This window comes from Topomyia yanbarensis, chromosome 3 (genome assembly GCF_030247195.1).
Source record: "Topomyia yanbarensis strain Yona2022 chromosome 3, ASM3024719v1, whole genome shotgun sequence".
In the NCBI taxonomy this organism is placed as follows: Eukaryota; Metazoa; Arthropoda; class Insecta; order Diptera; family Culicidae; genus Topomyia; species Topomyia yanbarensis.
In genome coordinates, this window is record NC_080672.1 from 378,248,186 (window position 1) to 378,268,529 (window position 20,344).

Genomic DNA, 20,344 nt, shown 5'->3' on the forward strand with positions numbered 1-20,344 from the left:
TCAGTAGTGCTCCTTATTGACGAAATCTGCCTCACGAATGGCAATTTTCCCTTTATTTGTGAACTTTTCAATTTTACCCAGTTTCAAAAGACTACTTTTATTGCTAAAATATTAAAATAATTCGAATATGGAAGCTAGGCGTTTCTGAATCGTTTGGTGTATAAATGAAGAAAACCCATTTAGTAATAGCAGAGGCCTTACATAGTTTCGTTACATATGAGATATTTTAGATTTTAGAATGACACCGAGCCCCAGATAGTGGAGTAAGACATTTTCAATGTCGAAATAAGTAGTTTTGTTATTGAAACTAAGTAGCGTTTAAAATCTTTAACAGCAAAATATATTCTGGATCCAAGTCTTAAATCGCTAAAAAGATACATTTTTTGTCGACTATGGTATTCAGTTTTAATCTATTTTCAGTTCAATTTCGAAAGCACACTTTCAATTTATTCTGTCTCACAGCAGCAATTCAGGTTGGTTTCGTCTGTTAACAAGCCATTGCAGGAATCTGAAACGAATACAACCAAAATATATAGGATCGCTTATTTCTGCACGTTCACTATCCCCAACATACCCCAACATTACGAATGCTCCACCGCAAATTCCAGCCACCGCAAAATTATAAAACTCCGGAATTCTTCCAACAGTACTCTCGTAGATGAATCCAAATGCAGGTCCCGAAGTAAGTGTTACCAATCCTACCACCGAGAAAATTAGTGCGTAAAGTTTGCCAATTTCATTCGACGGCACAAAGTAGGCGCACACCGACAGAAGGGCAACCATTTCCATGCCTCTGAGGAACGATATTTCAGTCGCTAGGTACATCTGCCATCCGTCAACGGCGAATGCTTTAATTGTAGCGCAAACAACGGCACTGATGATGGACACCAGAGCCACCAAAGTATCGATGCAGTCGAAGAGCTAGAATGGACGTAGAAATTTGCGAAACATTATGTGACATTTACCAAAGAAACTCACACTTTTTAGCGCCCAAACTCCCAAAATATTCGCTAAAACAACGAGGCCATTTTCAACGGCCCAAAACCGACTGTACTGCTTCAAGCTCCAATCAAACCTATGACGAGTAAAGGTAAACTCCACCAAGTTATAACCCGCAGCGAGTTCCATCAGCGTCAAGCAACCGATGACCAGACTCAGAATCCACCAAACATATCGCGCTCTTTTACGCGATGCAGTTTGCACAATATCCTCTATAGAGCGAGTAGAAAAGAGCTCTACCAAACTGCTGCCTAGTTCACTGTCCGAACTCGGAATTATGCTGTCCTCGACATATAATCCTGTATAGATTACTCCGACCAGTACACAAGCAGTCGCTATCACAAATAGTGTTGTATCTCCAGTCCATTCCAAAATGTATCTACTAGAAAACGATCCCGCCAAGCTTCCTGCTAGCATTGCAGCTTTCATGAAACCCATTCTGAAGGTACGGTTGTGATCGTTTGTCACATCGGCAAGGGACGCAAACACTGCTGCTCCAATAACCACCATCCCTCCAGGTACAGCGAACGGGACATATGCCGCAACATAATACCAGGGATTAAGTTGAACGAATGAAGACACAAAATTCAGCCCCGTATGAACAAAATACGTCAGAAGCAGACCTGCAAAGTTGGTATCAACATTACGCTTACAATTGCAAGGAAAGTATTTATTTACCACAGGATGTTATCACCACCACAGGCTTTCTACCGTGACGATCGGACCATGCGCCCAACCACAGTGCACCAAAGCCCGGTATCACCGACTTGATAACCACTATCACCATTGTAACACTAGCTGCCGCCGGTTTTACTAAAGCTTCAATCTCTTCGACTCCTGGTGGAGTAGCATCCGTTCCTACAAGAAGACAGTCATGGCGCTCAAATCCCTGCAGCCGACAAGTCTGGTACATAACTTGATGAGTCAATTCAGTGTCTGCAACCGCATGAAAAACAGACCCATAAACTACGGAGCATGCCTTCCGGAGGTAAATTTAAATAGGTACTCACGCGACTGACCTGATAAACTGAGCGCAAAGCAAAACAATAACATTGCCGGTTCGTAGCTCACGTGACGACTACGTTCCCGCCACCGGGTAGATCGACTCAACCGTAGGCCTTCGCTGGCCAGCAGTTCTTCCTCGCCACTGGAGTACATGCTGCCAGAGCTAAACGTTGTTTCGTCCATCATGTTTGTTGGTAAACTGAGCCTTCGATCAATCGGATGGATCCTTTGTACATAAGAACAGAGTGTGGTCCCGCAGCGAAGGTTATCGCTTAAGAGTTGCGGTTTTGATTGATTTCTTCGCAGTTTGCACGAAACATCCAGAGATGAATGTACCAAGTTTTGTATGCATTTGTATGCATTGGTGTTGTGACTCAGAGTATGCAGCGTATGTGGATTGCGTCCAATATTATCTCGTTCAATAAATCATTTGTCATTGCATGCCGGCTACGACAATATTCGATACTTAGGATATTATGAAACGGCATGCCTATTAGCAAGAAGTTTTACGAAGTCAGATCAAAGGGGTTGTATCGACCTACAATTTATCACAAGCAGGAGTGCGACTTGATTCATACAATGTATGTAACTGTAGATCTATTTAAGTTATGTTCGCATTGGCTTAAAGTTTTCATATAACAATTAGACATTTTTCGGAAGAATGTTTTGACTATTCTCAACTAATACCTGTTAATTGTCATAGAGGTTCTAGGTCAAAGCCATTTAGTCAGATGCCGTTTGGCCAAAGGTCATTTAGCCTAATATGTTATTTGGCCGAATGCTATTTTGCCGAAAAGTCCGATTGACCTAAAGTTGTTGGGCCAAAAACGTGAATTTGCCGAATGCAGCTTGGACGAATGCCGTTTGGATGAATGCCGTTTGGACGAATGCCTTTTGGACGAATGCCGTTTTGACGAATGCCGTTTGGACGAATGCCGTTTGGACGAATGCCGTTTGGACGAATGCCGTTTGGACGAATGCCGTTTGGACGAATGCCGTTTGGACGAATGCCGTTTGGACGAATGCCGTTTGGACGAATGCCGTTTGGACGAATGCCGTTTGGACGAATGCCGTTTGGACGAATGCCGTTTGGACGAATGCCGTTTGGACGAATGCCGTATGGACGAATGCCGTTTGGACGAATGCCGTTTGGACGAATGCCGTTTTGGACGAATGCCGTTTTGGACGAATGCCGTTTCGGACGAATGCCGTTTCGGACGAATGCCGTTTGGACGAATGCCGTTTGGACGAATGCCGTTTTGGACGAATGTCGTTTTGGACGAGTGTCGTTTTGGACGAGTGTCGTTTTGGACGAATGCCGTTTTGGACGAATGCCGTTTTGGACGAATGCCGTTTTAGACGAATGCCGTTTTGGACGAATGCAGTTTTAGACGAATGTCGTTTTGGACGAATGCCGTTTGGACGAAAGCCGTTTGGACGAATGCCGTTTGGAGGAAAGCCGTTTGGAGGCAAACCGTTTGGAGAATGCCGTTTGGACGAATGCCGTTTGGGCGAATGCCGTTTGGACGAATGCCGTTTGGGCGAATGTTTTTTGACCGAATACCGTTTAGTCGAATGCCGTGTGACCGAATGTAATTTAGCAGAATGGTTATTTGACCGAATACCGTTAGGCCGCATTCCATTTGCCCGACCGGACCGTTTGGCCGAAAGCTGTTAGGCCGAAAGGGTCATTTGATCGAATGTAATTTGTCTGAATGCCGTTTGGCCGAATGCCAGTTGGCCGAAGGCAATTTGATTAAATCTCGTAATTTTATTAATTTTTTTCATTTTTTGTCCAATGTATCGTTTCACGGAATGTATTATAGAGGTAGATTTAAAACTGTCGATATCGGATGGAAGAAAACGTAATAATTTCGGTTCGAATAACTGATATTAGCACGATCGATAAAATTATTTTGACAAATGTCCTGTTCTTTTAGCACACATTTCATATTATTATTTTTTTTTACAATGGAGAATTTTTTTTTACAATGGACATTTACGTCCTAGCCCAGTACACGTGCTATTGGTAGGATCCAATCTACCACACGGGGTGCACTGGGGGCGTGTCGGGCTCGAATGGTGACGCTGCCATGAATACCGACTAAACTCCATTGGGCTCCGCCATCATTCCTCCCAGGAACTACCTCTCGGTATTACTTCTGGGGGATGGCTGTACTAAATGTACTCACTTACTCTCACTCACGCGTTCATACGTCCTGTATGAGGCTTACTTGGGTGCTCTCTCAATCGCACTTTGATTCACTCTCAAACACTCCCACATGAGGCTGACTTGTGCTCACCTTACTCATTCCTTGCTAGGCTTACTTTTGTGCTCGCCCCACCCATACCATGTGAGACTGACTTGGATGCTCACCCTTTCACTCCTCTGCCACGCCATGAGGCATCGATAGCTAAGTCCCAACATACTACGCTACGACACTCCCGTCTTGGCATGAGGCAGTCCACTTATACGCCTATACACTCACTCTTCTGTCTTGCTTCGGGGTGGCTGGGTTTACCCCTTACGCGGTTGCCAGTCGCTGCGCCAAACCTGCCTCGGCATGAACAGACCATTCACTCCCTTTTTTGCGCTTGGCCTTTTTCGCTCCAGCTAACCAATCACTAGTTAGCCGTGCCCGTCGTCTGTTGCTTGGTTCGCCAGATTACCTGTAGCCTACTGGCAATCTGGATGGTAGCAGCCGAGACTGCGTTCCACTTCTCCACCGATTGACACATCCGCTGAATAAGGGTATCAGGGGTTGTGTCCCAGCCACAGACGTCAAGCATTGCTCTTCTTTCGACGTCGAACCAATGACATACGAACGGTATGTGTTCGGCAGTTTCGTCTACACCTGGGCAGTCCGGGCAGATAGAGACCTCCGCGTGCCCGAACCTGTGGAGGTACTGTCGGAAACAGCCATGGCCTGACAGGAATTGTGTCAGGTGGAAGTGAACTTCCCCATGGGGTCTTCCCACCCAGCTCGATATGCTAGGTATCAGCCGGTGGGTCCACCTACCTTTCGAGGAGTTGTCCCACTCACGCTGCCATCTGGCGACCGAGGTCACCCTAGGGCGCTCGCGGGCTCCCCTATTTCCACGTAGCTTGAAGCACTCCTCATCTTCCCGAATGACCAGTCCGACTGGCATCATGCTCGCTATCACGCAGGATGCATCGTGTGATACCGTGCGGTAGGCAGATATCACTCTGAGGCACATCACGCGGTAGGTGCTCTCCAGTTTCTGTAGGTAACGAGTTACCCTCAGTGCTCTTGATCATGACGGGCCGCCGTACCTGAGGATAGATACGGCAACGCCTGCCAGTAACCTACGTCTACTGGCGCACACCTTTGAGCTGTTGGACATCATTCTCGATAGAGCCGCAACAGCAGTCGACGCTCTCTTGCATGTATAGTCGACATGGCTGCCGAAGGTCAGCTTGTCGTCTATAATGACTCCGAGAGACTTCAGACTTCGCTGTGAAGTGATCGCAACTTCTCCCACATGGATAACTGCATGTTGTGCCGACTTGTGGTTGTTGACGATAACTACCTCCGTCTTATGATGAGCGAGCTCCAGGCCTCTCGCGCTCATCCATTCCTCCACCGTGCTGTTCGCGTGTTCTGCGGTTAGTTCTACCTCAGGAATTGACTTCCTGTAGACCTCTAAGGTTACGTCGTCAGCAAAGCCGACGATCTTGACCCCAGGAGGGAACTTCAGTCTCAGAACCCCGTCATACATGAGGTTCCATAGCACCGGGCCTAGGATCGAGCCCTGCGGGACTCCGGCGGTAATCGGAACCCTTTTCTGACCGGCATTGGTCTCGTATAGCAGTACGCGGTTCTGGAAGTAACTTTCCAGGATCCGGTACAGACCCACCGGTAGGCTAAGCCGGTGTAACGAGAGCGCGATGGCATCCCAGCTTGCGCTGTTGAATGCGTTCTTCACGTCAAGTGTCACTAACGCACAGTATCGAATACCTCGCCTTTTCCGTTGGATCGCTATCTCGGCAGTATTTATCACTGAGTTGAGAGCGTCCACTGTGGACTTACCCTTCCGAAAGCCAAACTGGTTGCTTGACAGACCGTCCGTACCTTCCGCGTACGGGGTTAGCCTGTTGAGGATGATCCTCTCAAGCAGTTTGCCAGTCGTGTCGATCAGACAGATTGGTCTGTACGCCGATAGGTCGCCTGGCGGCTTCCCGGGCTTCGGCAACAGCACCAATTTCTGCCTTTTCCATCTATCGGGGAAACGGCACTCGTCAAGGCATCTCTGCATAGCTAGCCTGAACATGTTCGGGTTCGCTATGATCGCTGCCTTGAGAGCGTTGTTTGGAACTCCATCCGGCCCTGGAGCTTTGTTCATTGCTAGGGATTTAGCCACTGCGAGTAGTTCTTCATTCGTCACTGGAGCCACCATTTCGGCCGTGCCCGCACTGTCTCGTAGTGCAGGTGGCCAGGGGCTTGTGGCTCGAGACGGGAAGAGTACTTCGATAATCGTTGTTAACCGGTCCGGAGACCGTTCTGGTGGTGAAGAGCCCCCTTTGGTCTTGGCCATCACGATTCTGTAGGCGTCACCCCACGAATTCACGTTGGCACTCTCACACAGGTTGTCGAAACACGCTCTCTTGCTGCTTTTAATGGCCTTGTTAAGGGCCAATTTCGCAGCTCGAAACACTTCACGGCGGTTCTCTCTTGCATCCTCGGTGCGAGCTCTTTGCATCCTACGTCTAGCTGTGAGGCAGGCTGACCGTAGAGCTGCAATCTCGGCACTCCACCAGTATATCGGGCATCTACCGTTTCTTGGCAGTGTTTTTCTCGGCATAGTGGCGTCGCACGCGCGTGATAGAACAGCTACCAGCGCATCCCCGCTTAGACTGTCGGTGTTGGCCTCCAGTCCCAGGGCCGCGGTGAAAGCTTCGCTGTCGAAGTGATTGGACTTCCACCCGCGTACCTGACAGTGATCTCCCGCCCTCGGATGCTGCACACCATAGTTGATCCTAAACCGGATTGCTAAATGATCGCTATGGGTGTAGCCTTCGTCTACCCTCCATTCCATGCCTGGAGCCAGACTCGGGCTGGCAAATGTTACGTCAATCCACGCCTCCACTCCGTTTCTACGGAATGTACTAGCGGAGCCATTATTAGCTAGCACAGTATCGAGTTTCGCAAGCGCCTCCATTAGCGCTTGACCTCTGCTATTTGTACAGCGGCTGCCCCACTCCACTGCCCAAGCGTTAAAGTCTCCCGCTATGACTACCGGTTTCCGGCCCACTAGGTCCGACGAGAGCCTTCTCAGGTCACAGGTCATAAAAACCAAATTTAACATATCCTTTAGTCAGGCCACTTGAAACGAGGCCACATTCATATTTTCTCACAGATCGTAAATTACTTGAACGATCGTTTTCAAATCCAACTTGCATAACCAGATGGGCGCATTCCAGTTAAACCATTCTGGGTCGCACCACTTGTTATAGCAACATTCTCACTAGGTCATTATTATGCCGAGGCGACAAATAAGCAGCCTTGCGTAACCAAACAAGCACCGATAGCAACCGATGCACCCATACTTATTCATTGATTTGTTTTCCCTTTTTTACGCTACCCGTACATAATTATGTACTTTGAAATTGTAACTGACTCCTCCCATTTTGATGTACATAGAATAGTTTAAGTCAGGTTAGCTAGGTTAGCTCGTAAGATTTTAAAATGGAATAAAACACATTATGTTAAACAGCCAACAAGTGTACAGGCTAAAAGTTTAAAAGTAATATCACGTATCCAAAATACTCGAAAATTTTTATTTTATAGATGAAACCTTATTAAACATTTTGCAGAATCGCGCACATGTCTAAGTCATTTTATTGCTCCAAAGAAAGTATTAAACATTAGGTACTTTTTGTCACAATTATATTAGAGGATCACTTTAAATCGATATATGAGATGAATGATATTATGCAACAGGCCCGCAGGTGTATACGCGAATACACTAGACTGCCCAGAAAAATAATGATTTAATTTCAAAAATTTACATGGAGAAAACCCACTAGCTCGCATTTTCGCCGCTAGGTGGCACTGCATGCATCGTATTATCACTGCGAGTGAAAATAATAATATCAATTCTCAAATCTTATACATAATTGAAGTCATCATTCAACTCAGACAAGACCATGCGTTTTCCCTATGCACATTGGATGCTCTGTGGATTAGATCACCCGGCGGATACGTGCTCCCTTACAATGCTATCAAATCAAAGAACATTTAAAATTACATACGACAAAATATGTGCAATTCTGAAAATAATGGAACCAAGACTACTACTTATTTGTAATAAAATAAGAACGGAAAAAATAGTTGCATAACCAAGGTAATTAATTTGAAAAGATAGCACTGTTGATGAATCACCTAATAAAAATAAGTGAGAAGGGACGCGGACGAAAATAACTGACCACCGCCTGTGTTTTATAAGTCTCTTCCACTGTTTAATATATGCACATTCTATTGAAAGTAACAGTCTCTGTAGCCTACAATAAACAATTATATTGAAGAGAACTGGTTTTCAGAAAATTTGATAAGTATCGTTTCATATATCGATATGCTTCATTCATGCAGGCTACATATTTTCAACAAAGTTATTTAACCTTCCGGCTGTCACGCGAGTGCACGCTGCTCTAAAAAACTAGCGAAATCGGCTGCTGCTCGTTTAGTGGGCCATAGCGCGACGTCCTGAGGGTTAAAATGACATTATCTTTTCTGAAGACACCAAGTTGCTTACTACTTTGGAAGAGTTAATTCTCCATAATTACTTCTAGAAGAATTAATCACTAAATTTATTATATCAAAAGATGCGTTGTCTATGTTGGAAAACTTATTCGAATTTATTAAACCTTCAAAGTTGATGGTTCCGAAATCATATAATCATGACCGTTAGAAAAGTTTTTGAACATTTATTCCGCGTCAAAAGTGTACATTCTTCGACTTCATTCACATATTATATATGAAAATAACCTATAGTGGGTTGAAAGCTGTTTCATTTTAAAAAGTTGGATTTTAATATTTCGTGTTCTACTCGTCAGTAACTGACACCAACTTACTGCCAGTTAGAAGATTTATCCAAACTAACACCAAATTGGCGCCAGCTTAGCACAAAATCCAAATAGTTCACACAATGTGTGTGATCGCCAAAGCAACTGGCTGGTACCGAGTGATGTCTCGGTTAACCAAGCACAGAAGCTTTAGCTCACTGACGAGAATAGGGAAAGGAACTGTCTTTTGGAATAAGAGCCTAACGCCTGCAAGTATGTAAGCTTTATTTTTCCTAAAGGAAAAAAATGGATCAACCAATTTGCGCATAAGGGCATAAGACCTGGCTTTGAAGAAGTTGGACTCCATATTGATTCTTCTTGTTTGTAAAATGAAATGGTATCTGTTACACTTTTTATTTTTCAGAAAATTCAATTTATTTTACATTAAATTACATTAAATTTAACCTTTTTCGACAAATCTACAAACTGAATTTCTGGCTACGCCACCAACAAAACGTAAACGAAAATTTTGTCTGTTTACATACATTTTCCAATGACACAATATCATACAATAAGCGAATTTTTCAATAGTCCACAGTTGAAATACCAAATTAACAGCGCTACAGTCGTTTAAAATTATGCCAAATTTTTGTGACGCCGATCTAATTTCAAATTTTAGTTTTACACCTATACTCAGGCCCATATACTCAAGTAAAGCATTTGAATGCTAAAACAACGCAAATGTTCAATAAATATTAATAAACTGCGACTTGATCATATGTGTAGAGGGATGTCTCTCCCTATCGCTAATAGATTCTAATGAACAACTAAACACCCTGTTTAAAACTAAAGCGATCAAAACCTGTCCAATGAACACTTGATGTACGCTTCAACCACATTTCATATTAGTAAACAATATTATCTACCTAGCCAGTGCCTGTCTGTATTCCACGCTACACTAGTTACAATTATACTACAGCACCACTACTACCTACAACTTTCGCTTGCCCGGCGCAGTGATAACGTAACGCCCGGCGAATGAATTAGTAGGTATGCCAGACACTAATCGATAACTGGCAGAGCAATAATCAAGTATAGTTAGTAGAATGGAGGATATTACGGAGGAAAATAGTTTAATCCAGAACGAGCCGACAAATTCGACTGAAACTAGTGTTCCATTCCAGAATCGATACTTGCTGTTGGAACCTCCAGTGTTTCTTTTATCATACGCGTATTATGTTTCATGTGAGTGTCACCATTGCGATTATAATTGTAAACGGTAATTAGAACAAACCTCCCATCACTAGCGGCTGTTCTCACCGATCAGATTGTGTATCAAACGTGCACGGTTTCATTCGGCGTCAACCGGTCGGAATGTGCTCAGCTGGGAAAGGAGCATGAATCCGCTGAGGTGCTGGCATTGGAAGCCCGGGTTCAGCCCTACACCGCCAATATACTGATGGTGGATTCGATAGTGAATTCGATTGTACCGGCGGTGCTGAATCTTTTCATTGGACCCTGGTCGGATCGGTTCGGGCGGAAGCCAGTATTGCTGGCCACTTTTGCAGGATGCGTAATTTCTTACCTACTGGATACGGTGATATGTTTTCTCTCCAGCCGGTACCCGGTGAGTCCGTGGTACTACGCCCTATCCTGTGTGCCATTGGCTCTGACTGGTTCAATTTGTACAATGATGACAACGGTGTACTGCTACATTGCGGATGTAACCAGTGAACAAGATAGAAGCAAAAAGTGAGTACATTTACAGTTAGCTTTGACTAGTTCAAGATTAGGACGAATCGAGACTATCGACCATGATTTCAAAGTGTGGTGAAATATTTCAAAACACGTGCGGCTCGATTAATCGCTCACATGCAAGATACGGTAGCATATTATTTTCTCACGCTGATGCTCGCGCATGTCTTATTCTCTCTTCCCAATCAGGGCACGAACACATTTTCACCCTGAACTTATTCTCCTGTCCATTCCATGCCGTTTCTTGGTGCGTCGATTCGAGTTTTAGATTGGCTCATACTAGAGTATTTTACTTGCTTAGGCTAAAATGTATAGTAGGCCGAGTAATTAACGAAATAGGGAGGGTTGGAACAGGCCCATCACCCTCCCTATACATACTGTTTAAAGAGTTGATATTGGTTATCTACGTATCTTTTTCGAGAGCAGATTATCTCAAGATTATGAATGAAGGGCAGGAGCTTTCGCTATTGTTAGTGTGTTAGTAAATGAACGCCAAAATGATGATACGTAACGCGCTTCTATTACATTAATAACTCGCATTCCTGTAACGGTGTAGATCTGTTATAGGGTGAAGTGCCTATTTTCACCATACTAAGAAGGGCGTCTCACTGAATCATTAATTACTCGGCCTACAAACAATGGAATGCGTAAAAACTGGCATCAACAGGTTTGCTTCGTTGTTAAGTACCAAGATTATAACATACATGCGCTGAAAACAGTGAAATTCTTGTGTTTGAGCGCAACGAAAACACGAATCGAGTGCCCCTATTGTTGCGCTACCATTTGACTCAATGCGTTAAACAAAGATGGCAGACACTGCTCTAACCAACGGCTTCAAATGGGTAGCGTGATAATAGAAACATAGCGATAATGGGCGCATCACCCTAATTGTGAATACAACACCATGTCGCACCGTGAGAACTAAAATTTCCTAGAACATGCTGCGATGTGGATAGATCTTCTGTGATGCTACAAAGTGTTCGGGGCTAGGCCGGGGTCTTAGGGAGTATGTAGATGGAAAAAGTCCAAAAGTCTTTTCCCGCTATCGAAGGCAGGTTGATTCGATTTTAAAAACAACGCTCTTTGATCTCCAAGAGTTCTCCTCCGTAGGAATTTTCTCGATCCAGGTGTGCAATATTAAAATCGTGGAAGTTTATATCTGTTTCAGAAGTGAGCCATGTTTTGCACTGTGCAAATGCGGTACATTTCATTTAATTTCTTCAGAAATTAAAAAATCAATTTTAGGGAGGATTTTGTTGTAATTCCACTGCAGTACAGTGATCGAAACAGTGACCTCTTGCGATGCTCCAAATTTCCTTACTAAACGGATAAAAGTTATCAGACGTTTTTTAAAACAAAACAGTGGAACTCATATCCACGTTTTCAGAAAATTTCACTAATCCAGTACTGGACTGAGTTCCCATTTGTAAAATAAGAAGACGGTTTTTAATGTTCCTGGGAGCGCTTGTTGGATTTAAACTGGAACATGCAAGTACAGGAGTAACTTATTACAATTTTAAGACAGCATGGATTTATATAAAGTAATTGCTATGCTCAATCACCTTAAGACCATTTAGTGATAACCTAGGTTAGGAAATGCTTCTTCTCTTCCTGGGCGCCCCAAAGAAAAAGTAAAAGATGTTCCCTTTTGTTGATCATAAAAATCATTCTCGACAGTTTATTGCTAGTTTATGATGAATCTCTTAAAGAAATTGTTCGGAGCACTCTTTGTTTTTGCGAATGAGAGCTTTGAGCGTTTCTTAAGAGAGTCCTTGAGTTGCTCTGATAATCACGCCGTGTTTCTCCACATCACGAGCGGCAACGTAAACTCGGTATGTTGTCGTTAAGAGACTTTCGAAAGCAATCGCTTTTGCTTGCTACCGATCATAATGAATAAAGGCGACAGTTACTTTCATTTTTACCGTGGTGATCTATCTGAATGACTGAGTTTCAGTAACAAAACGTGGTATTTTGGCAAAGCACATTGGCTATCGACTTCCGGGTTTTTCACATAAGACTGAGTATTCGTGAAATAGAACATTTCCTGAACGATAAAATGCAGCTTAGATTAACGGAAATCGACTTTATTTAGTTCGAATATGTCAAACATTTAGTACTGATCTAGTTCAATAAGTTGGCCTAGACGAAAAGATTCATTTCACAGAACAATTTAAGCGCATTAAAATCAAGATCCCCATATATATGAACGATAGAAAAATCGATGTTTAGTTACATGATCTGGCACTACTGAACTATACAGTGGCCATCGAATGATTCATGTCGTATTTCGGAGTAGAATCTATTACGGAGGACGCATGGAGGAACTACTTTTCAGGTATTTCAACTGCTTTTTTACTCTGCTGTACAAAATACAACATGGTAGCACCATTACACACACTCTTTGTACATATCAAGGACAAATTAATACTGTCAATTTTGGGAACAGACAGCACATTATGTACCGCCCTGCCCAGAAACCACCGAGGATAACTCAACTACGTAAATCGATTCCAACCTACAGTCTCCAATGCCATTACCTGAACCACAGGTCGCAGCTCTTGCTTGGAGCGAATCCTAGACCTTAGACTCGTCTAAAGCTCCTACTCCGCGACATTTATGGAAGAGTCTGATGAATCGTCGTCCTTTTGGCGGAGCATCAACACATTCCGTGTACCTTATTCGTTATCCTTCTTCGTGAACGATGGAGATGGGGGCGGCCGGCAATAGTGGCTCATCATGGACTATTGAGGTTTTAATATGGCCCGTCAAGCACTTCAAACTCAACAACTAATACCACCGGTGAAGATGTTACTACCAAGTACGAAGAGTTCATACTCGTGACCCGCAAGAAGAAGAAGAAGAAGAAATTAGTAATAACATCTGATCGCGAGTATAAAGTCAATAACCAAAATGGTTCTGCAGGCCTTAACGACAACCAGAGATGCAGTTGGTGTGCGAACGAATATTTCCCCGCCACGAAAAAAGAACTCCGCTCGCAATGGCAAGTCGTGCACATTGAATCTGACAGACTCTTATTAATAAATCATAAATCATGTTATTTTTAGTTTCTACATCACATATACTTTTTTTCGAGAGCTGTAGAACTAGCGACTCAGAAGGGCTCTCCTTTAGAATCACTCATTACAATTGCAGACCAGACGGAAAATGTCACCTACTGAAACACTGCTTAAGATCAATTGCAGCGGGTTGTTATTTTGAATGTGATATTCATACGGTCCGGATATGTGCGAGTATAGGGACTTCACGATTGCGTGTATCACCGCAATGGGCTCGAGCACTTGTACATTAACGTGTTTGATCGCGTGAGTGTTTATATGTCGCGTGTGCTAGCGTGAATGTAACTTGGCGTGCATAAATTCGATTTTATAGCAGTGTAGCCATTCGCATATTCGCGTGTATTCTTGAATGATCGCGCAGACTGTGAATCTGACTCTTAATTTTGAGTGTAAGTTTCCCCATATAACAAGAGTTCCCTGTCATGTCACCATGGAACGTATTGTCTAGTGGATATGAACCTCATTCTTTGATTGGTCCAACTGAGGGCATGAACATAGCCTGCTAAGGCCGAGCGTAGTAACGTCCGGACATAACCGATTAACCCAAGTAACAATTGAAGCTTTATGGCACACTACAAGTGCAATCTAAGTTTTAACAGTTATGTGTCCAACAAAAAAAACACCTTTAACAGGCCAACGAGGGTACCCGGGTACCCACAAATTGAAATGCTCATAACTGTGGCTTCCTTTGACCGATTTGGACACTTTTAGATATTTTGGATACAGGAACTCGTCCACTTTTTGACATGTGAAATAGAACCGAAATAATGGATCTGGTTTTTGGTAATCCGGATTTTCCGGGGTAATGTTTCAGTACTAGGATATGATCTGTAAATTTTAATAATGTACTAGCAATATGAGTATCAAAACTCTTCAAATTGTCTCGGAAGTCTGTTTTTTATTGTTACGGGACCCTATGGCAATTTGAAAAATGGAATTGGAATGGAATGGCCACTCACGGCCCCACGGGAACCTGCTCCGGAATGTCCGTTCCGGGGTCAAATCACCAAATGGTTCCAAAACCACGAGATACAGCCTACTGATTCAATTCCAAGAATTTTGATACCCATATTGCTAGTATTCCATTGAAGTTTGCAAATAGTACCCCAGCACTGGAACCTGCTTCCGGAAACCCGGATTCCCGGGAACCGAATGAGGTAACCCGATTCATTTTTACCAAGTCCAAAAGTGGATGAGTTCCTGAATCCAAAACGGCCAAAAGTATCGAAATCGGTTGTATATTACCTTAGTTACGGGCATTTTAGTTCTGTGGGTACCCGGGTACCCACGTCGGCCTGTTACGTAGTAAAAAAAATCAGAAGCCCCTCCTCACTCCCACCCTTACTATATCAACAATATTATTAACCCAAAAGCTTGACTTAGTGAAGTTCTAAGATGTCACAGAGTTTCAATTTCCAGCTATGGATAAAACATAGGAATTTAATTGATTGAAACTTAAAAAGGTACCCGGATACCGCGTCGGACACACAACGGTTAAGAGGTTTCAAGAGCGCCCTAAAACTAGAAATGAAATTGTCGCGAACATGGGCATTTGTAGGTTCACTCGTTTAGGTTTATAAGTGCTAAAACGTACACTTAGTCATCGAGGCATTATACTGTTTGTGAGATCGCGGTAGCAGGTGTGCGTGGATGATCGCGAAGGGCCCGAGCGTTTGTGTGTTAATGTGTTTGTCGCGTATGCTAGCGTGCATGTGCGTGCATGAATTCGACTGTGTGGCCATTTGCATGTTCGCGTGTATTCTTGAATGATCGCGCGCGGACCGTGATTCTGATACTTAATTTTTAGTGTATGGTTCAGATGCTAGAAGAGAGTAAGTTTCCCCATGCCATTAGAGTTCCCAGTCATATCGCCAACGTCGTGAGAACCGACGGTAAAGAGGGACAAATCTGTCTTTGCCAAGAGACATGTTGGTAGATTTGATTGATTCGTAGTTATGCTGCCTAAGCTTATGTTGATTCGTAGTTATGCCGACTCCTGCCAATAGAAGGCAAAAAATTAGCCCGTGTGATTTTAAGCCTGTTTCTAATTACTCTGCCACTTCTAATTATCCGATCTGTATATTTCTCATCCTTGCTCTTACTTGAGTACTATGGCTCTAAATTTGCATAACTTTCCCTACTCAACAATCTCTAGCTAATTGAGTGTCGTTAAAAAGTAAAAAAGTTTGTCACGTCTGCGTGCGTGTATGTAACTTCACGTGGCCATTCGTATATTCGCGTGTGTTCTTGAATGTTCGCGCGAACCGCAACTCTGATGCTTAATTTTTAATATAAGGTTCAGATACTAGAAAAGAGTTCTCCATATTTCGCCATGGAACGTGTTGTCTAGTGAAAAGTTGCTTCATTTTTTGTTTGGTGGAGACTTCCGGACGTGACCGGTTCATGATCGCGCGATCGGTGAATTAGTGCTTGAGATCACGTTTGTAATTTTTTTGGTGCTAAAACGTTCTCTTAATTGCTTTGCTGTTTTAATGTTGGCGAGATTGCGGTAGAAAATATGTGTAGATGATTGCGATTGCATGTTCGCGTTTGTAACCAGGTTGTGTTATCGCGAAGGCCACGAGCGCTTGTACGTTTTAAATGAGAAATTTTATCGTGTCATGCTGACCGGGAATGGATGATTGACGTGCGTCAGTAAACTAATCGTACCTTAATTTATCCAATCCGAACTTCCCGAATCATTCGAATCGAATGCTCGAACTGAACACCAGAAAATGTGACCAATGAATCCTAGGAAGAATTATTTTATCATATATGCCAGTTCTTTATCCATTCCCTAGCCCATCTGTCACAAATACTCAGACGAACGCATACACAGATAGACATGCGACTAGCACATAACAATTGTACACTAGTACTGAAAGCTACAATTATTGCTACACTAACACTAATAGGCTTCTATTTTTAACATTTCTTTAATAAATTAGCCTGTGGACAATGACGAATTCGACTGATAAATCGACCCACAATAACCTCCACTGTGAGCCATGTCCATCAACACCGCCATTAGGCTGTGGAACAATGTTTTCAAACACGGCCCAAGCGAAGAGTGGTGTTCATGTTCATGTTTGCAGGATCTTAGTCACGATTTTTGACATTGTAATCACGAGTAATGTAATCTATGTTCATGATTTCAGAAACTTTATCATGATTTTCATAATTTCTATTCACTTTGATTCGTGATATTTTTGTCGCGAGTAGAGATTTATGTTTATTTATGTTCATGATTTCAGGATCATAGTCACGATTTTTGAAATTTCTGTTCACTTATCGTGATATTTTATTCTACACCTTACTTTCGAATTTAATATGTGGAGTAATGTCACTCATGTTCATGATATTAGCAATTTTATCATGGTAATCATAATTTCTCTTTGCCTCATCGCGATCGGGACTCTTTTCGCTCTCTAGCTCTCTCTCTACGAATCGTCCTCTTTCTCTCTCTCTGCGAATCGTCCTCTCTCTCCTGCTCTCTTTATCTACAGTAGTTTTGTTGGTGATTTTAAACTTCCTTACCCAACTCGAATAGAAACAAGAAGTTACAAAAATGTGGTACTAGAATTGAGATTAGTTGTTTTGTTCTATCGGTTGGGTATATTAGGGTGGTCTACTTTAGTTTATGCTGTTATTTTCTGTAGTTATGTACAGATTGCTACTGTTCGGGGAATACGGCTGCTTGGCGGATTTATTTTACTGTTCCTGAAAGGAGAAAGTACTAAACCCCAACGCCTTGCCTGGACGTTTCGGGGTGGGTGCAAAAGATTTTTTTCCCGCTCTTCATTCTACATCCCCCGTATCTCCATGAACAGTGACAAGTTGTACATATTTTTACATTTCTTATAAAAGAAATGTATAGAATTTTAAACTTTTGGAATAAGTTAAGGTATAGATTTTTAGGTTATTTACGGTTAGTGTTCACTTACTCTATATTATTAAAAAAGTACATATACAGTTTCAAAAAATGTATAAACTATCGACAATGCTACGAGAGTCTAACAAGAACAAAACAAATTATTATATGGCGACCGAAAATAAAAGTCGCAAGGACAGGACATGCTTCGTAAAACCCGCTTCAAATATATTAGAATATAAAAACCGGATATAAATCTTAAGCACAAAAATCGGACTGGGACTTTCCTTTGTAAGTCGGATAAAAAAAAACTTTCAGTATAAAATCCGGATAAAATATATCCGATTCCCACAAAGTAGTTTTTAGCCGACTTTTAATTTTAAACATCGCGATATACGAATGCTTCTGCGAACGATTTGTATATTTTTAGCCAGTTTTCATACTACAGGATCCTCCTTGCCGAGCTTTACGGGTGAACGTTTTTTAGCAATTCTTGTGCTGAAGGATCTCTGTCCGATTTTTACGCTTGAACTTTATTTCTTACTTTTATATTCTAATATATTTGAAGCGGATTATACAAAGCATGTTCTGTCCTTGCAACTTTTATTTTCGGTCGCTCATATACCAATATACTAATGCGGATGAACAAATCTATAGAAAATTTAGAATAGGACGTAAGTAACAATGAGAGATTCTCTTTGGGGTCTTTCTCTTCTGTTCATTACTCGGCCATTTCAACAATTTTTCTTTGCATAATATTCTAGTAAAAACCGTCGGCTTTCGATATGTACTGGAAAATTAGTGCAAAGTGTTGTAATGACGTCGTGATAAACGAAAGAGAAAGTAAACAAAGAGAGGCTCTCAATGTTACTTACGTCCTATTGAAAATTTTCTCTATAAATGATGTTGAGAAAACCGGTTACACGGTAAAAGTGTGGCACAAAGTTATTTCCGTTTTCAAAAATGGCCGTTAGTTATTTGCACTGAATTTAATAATAAACCCAACTTTTAATTAACAGAATGTCCATCCTGGAAGCAGCTCAATACATCGGAATGCTGTTGGGCAACATAAGCAGCAGTTTTATTTTGAGATCAACCAACGCTACCACAGTGTTTGCCATAGCTGCCGGTACCGTGTTCCTTGCTTTCCTCTACATTGTCATCGGTGTACAGGAAAGTATTTCAATCAACGATGACCACCAAAAGGAGAGTTATAGCTTCAAGATCAGCTACCTGTTCCGTCCCGGCTTGGTGCTAGATACTTTCCGAACTGCCTTTGGCAGGAGACCCAACTTCAACAGGCCCATCATTCTGATGGGAGTGATTGCACTGGGAGCCAATTTGTTTGTAGGTAGGTAATATAACATTCTAACCAAATTAATAAATCCTAAACATTTGTAATCTCTCTAACCGACAGAGCAGTATCAAACGGTATTTTTCCTGTTTGTGAGAAAACACTTCAACTGGAGTGTGCGAAAATATTCATTCTACAACTCGGCCGATACAGTGTTTCTGATGTTTGGAAACCTGGTGGGTACGTACGGATTACAGAAGAAACTTGGTCTGACCGAAGCCGGTATCACAGCAATAGGATTCTTCACTTCCTTTTTGGGTAGTGTTGCTGTGGCAGTAGCTTCCGAATCGTGGCATCTATATGCAGGTATTCCGAGTTTTCTCTGGCAAGTACTGAAGTTTAATTCTTACCTCTTTATTCCTAGCAATGGCCTTCTGCATGCTGAAAGGTGTTACCGATCCGATGACGAGGGCTTTCATTTCCAACGCAGCACCTGCAGAAGATATTGGGAAAATATTTGCCTTTTCGTCCACTTTCGAAGAACTGATGCCGTTGGGTGGTGCGCCGTTGTATACTTTGGTGTACAAAAGAACACTTTCGTGGAACCCGGGAGCATTCAACTGGATCAGTGCTCTTGTGTATATTTTCTGCTATAGTTTGACTATGTAATTTCAGATCGGTTTTTAATTTTTTGAACAAATTGACTCTTTTTTATTGTATTCCAGGGCGGTTTGCATTCTACAATCAATGCAGCGATCATCGTGATAGATTGCAATGGTAAAGGGAAACATTTCACTTTCAAGACTAAACAACAAGCTGTGATCGGATTAATCTAGAAGAAATAATAAATGTCTCTAGAGAAAGTTAACTACATTTCTAAGATCATTTATCTCCAAAATGGATGAACTTTGTAACCGTTAAATTCTTCGACTTGCCATCAAGGGACGATTCATAAACTACGTAACGCTTTTAGGGGGAGAGGGGTTTCGACATGTTGTGACATAGGGGGAGAGGGAGTAAGCTGGATCGTCACGTAACATGTTTTCACCGAAGAAAAAAAATCAGGGAATTTGTTACGTAACAGGGGAGGGGGATGAATAAATTTGTGACAATTTGTTACATGGGAAGAGGGAGAGTCAATTTCGGGCAATTCCATATTAAATTTGCAAAAGGGCGAATAAGATTTGTAAACAAACTTTTATTTTGATGGTTTCTCTTAATTTACTATAACTTCAAAGCAAAAAACAATTGAAATTACTTCTACGAAGGGTAAAAAATTACATTAACGCATATTTTTCATGAAATTCCACTCTGCAGCA

The 20,344-nt window shown here is 42.4% G+C and overlaps 2 protein-coding genes across 3 annotated transcripts; one reads left to right on the plus strand and one right to left on the minus strand.

Moving 5' to 3' along the window:
* Nucleotides 1-350: 350 nt before the first annotated feature.
* On the minus strand, nucleotides 351-2,214 carry LOC131688142 (proton-coupled folate transporter-like). 2 transcript variants are annotated; one of them, XM_058972295.1, is made up of 5 exons: nucleotides 2,019-2,214; nucleotides 1,678-1,935; nucleotides 979-1,622; nucleotides 575-921; nucleotides 351-508 (listed from the first exon to the last, which is right to left on the minus strand). In XM_058972295.1, the coding sequence occupies exons 1-5, from the start codon at nucleotides 2,188-2,190 to the stop codon at nucleotides 457-459; spliced, it is 1,473 nt and encodes a 490-aa protein (XP_058828278.1). In that variant the 5' UTR covers nucleotides 2,191-2,214; the 3' UTR covers nucleotides 351-456. The 2 variants fall into 2 exon arrangements, with proteins under 2 accessions (XP_058828278.1, XP_058828277.1); XM_058972294.1 differs by having other exon boundaries at nucleotides 2,010-2,214.
* A 7,780-nt stretch (nucleotides 2,215-9,994) lies between these two features.
* LOC131688145 (tetracycline resistance protein, class A-like) lies at nucleotides 9,995-19,893 on the plus strand. The gene is made up of 6 exons (XM_058972306.1): nucleotides 9,995-10,273; nucleotides 10,336-10,780; nucleotides 18,751-19,082; nucleotides 19,149-19,391; nucleotides 19,450-19,690; nucleotides 19,751-19,893. Exons 1-6 carry the CDS (start codon nucleotides 10,135-10,137, stop codon nucleotides 19,788-19,790), a joined length of 1,440 nt encoding a protein of 479 aa, XP_058828289.1. The 5' UTR covers nucleotides 9,995-10,134; the 3' UTR covers nucleotides 19,791-19,893.
* The last annotated feature ends 451 nt before the right edge of the window (nucleotides 19,894-20,344 follow it).

Coding starts and splice junctions, on each gene's coding strand:
- LOC131688142 (XM_058972294.1), bottom strand. CDS start 2,190: ATGATGGACGAAACAACGTTTAGCTCTGGCAGCATGTACTCCAGTGGC. Junction 1,936..2,009: donor CAGTTTATCAGGTCAGTCGC/GTGAGTACCTAT, acceptor ATGCGGTTGCAG/ACACTGAATTGACTCATCAA. Junction 1,623..1,677: donor GGTGGTGATAACATCCTGTG/GTAAATAAATAC, acceptor CCAACTTTGCAG/GTCTGCTTCTGACGTATTTT.
- LOC131688145 (XM_058972306.1), top strand. CDS start 10,135: ATGGAGGATATTACGGAGGAAAATAGTTTAATCCAGAACGAGCCGACA. Junction 19,392..19,449: donor ATCGTGGCATCTATATGCAG/GTATTCCGAGTT, acceptor CTTTATTCCTAG/CAATGGCCTTCTGCATGCTG. Junction 19,691..19,750: donor TTCTGCTATAGTTTGACTAT/GTAATTTCAGAT, acceptor ATTGTATTCCAG/GGCGGTTTGCATTCTACAAT.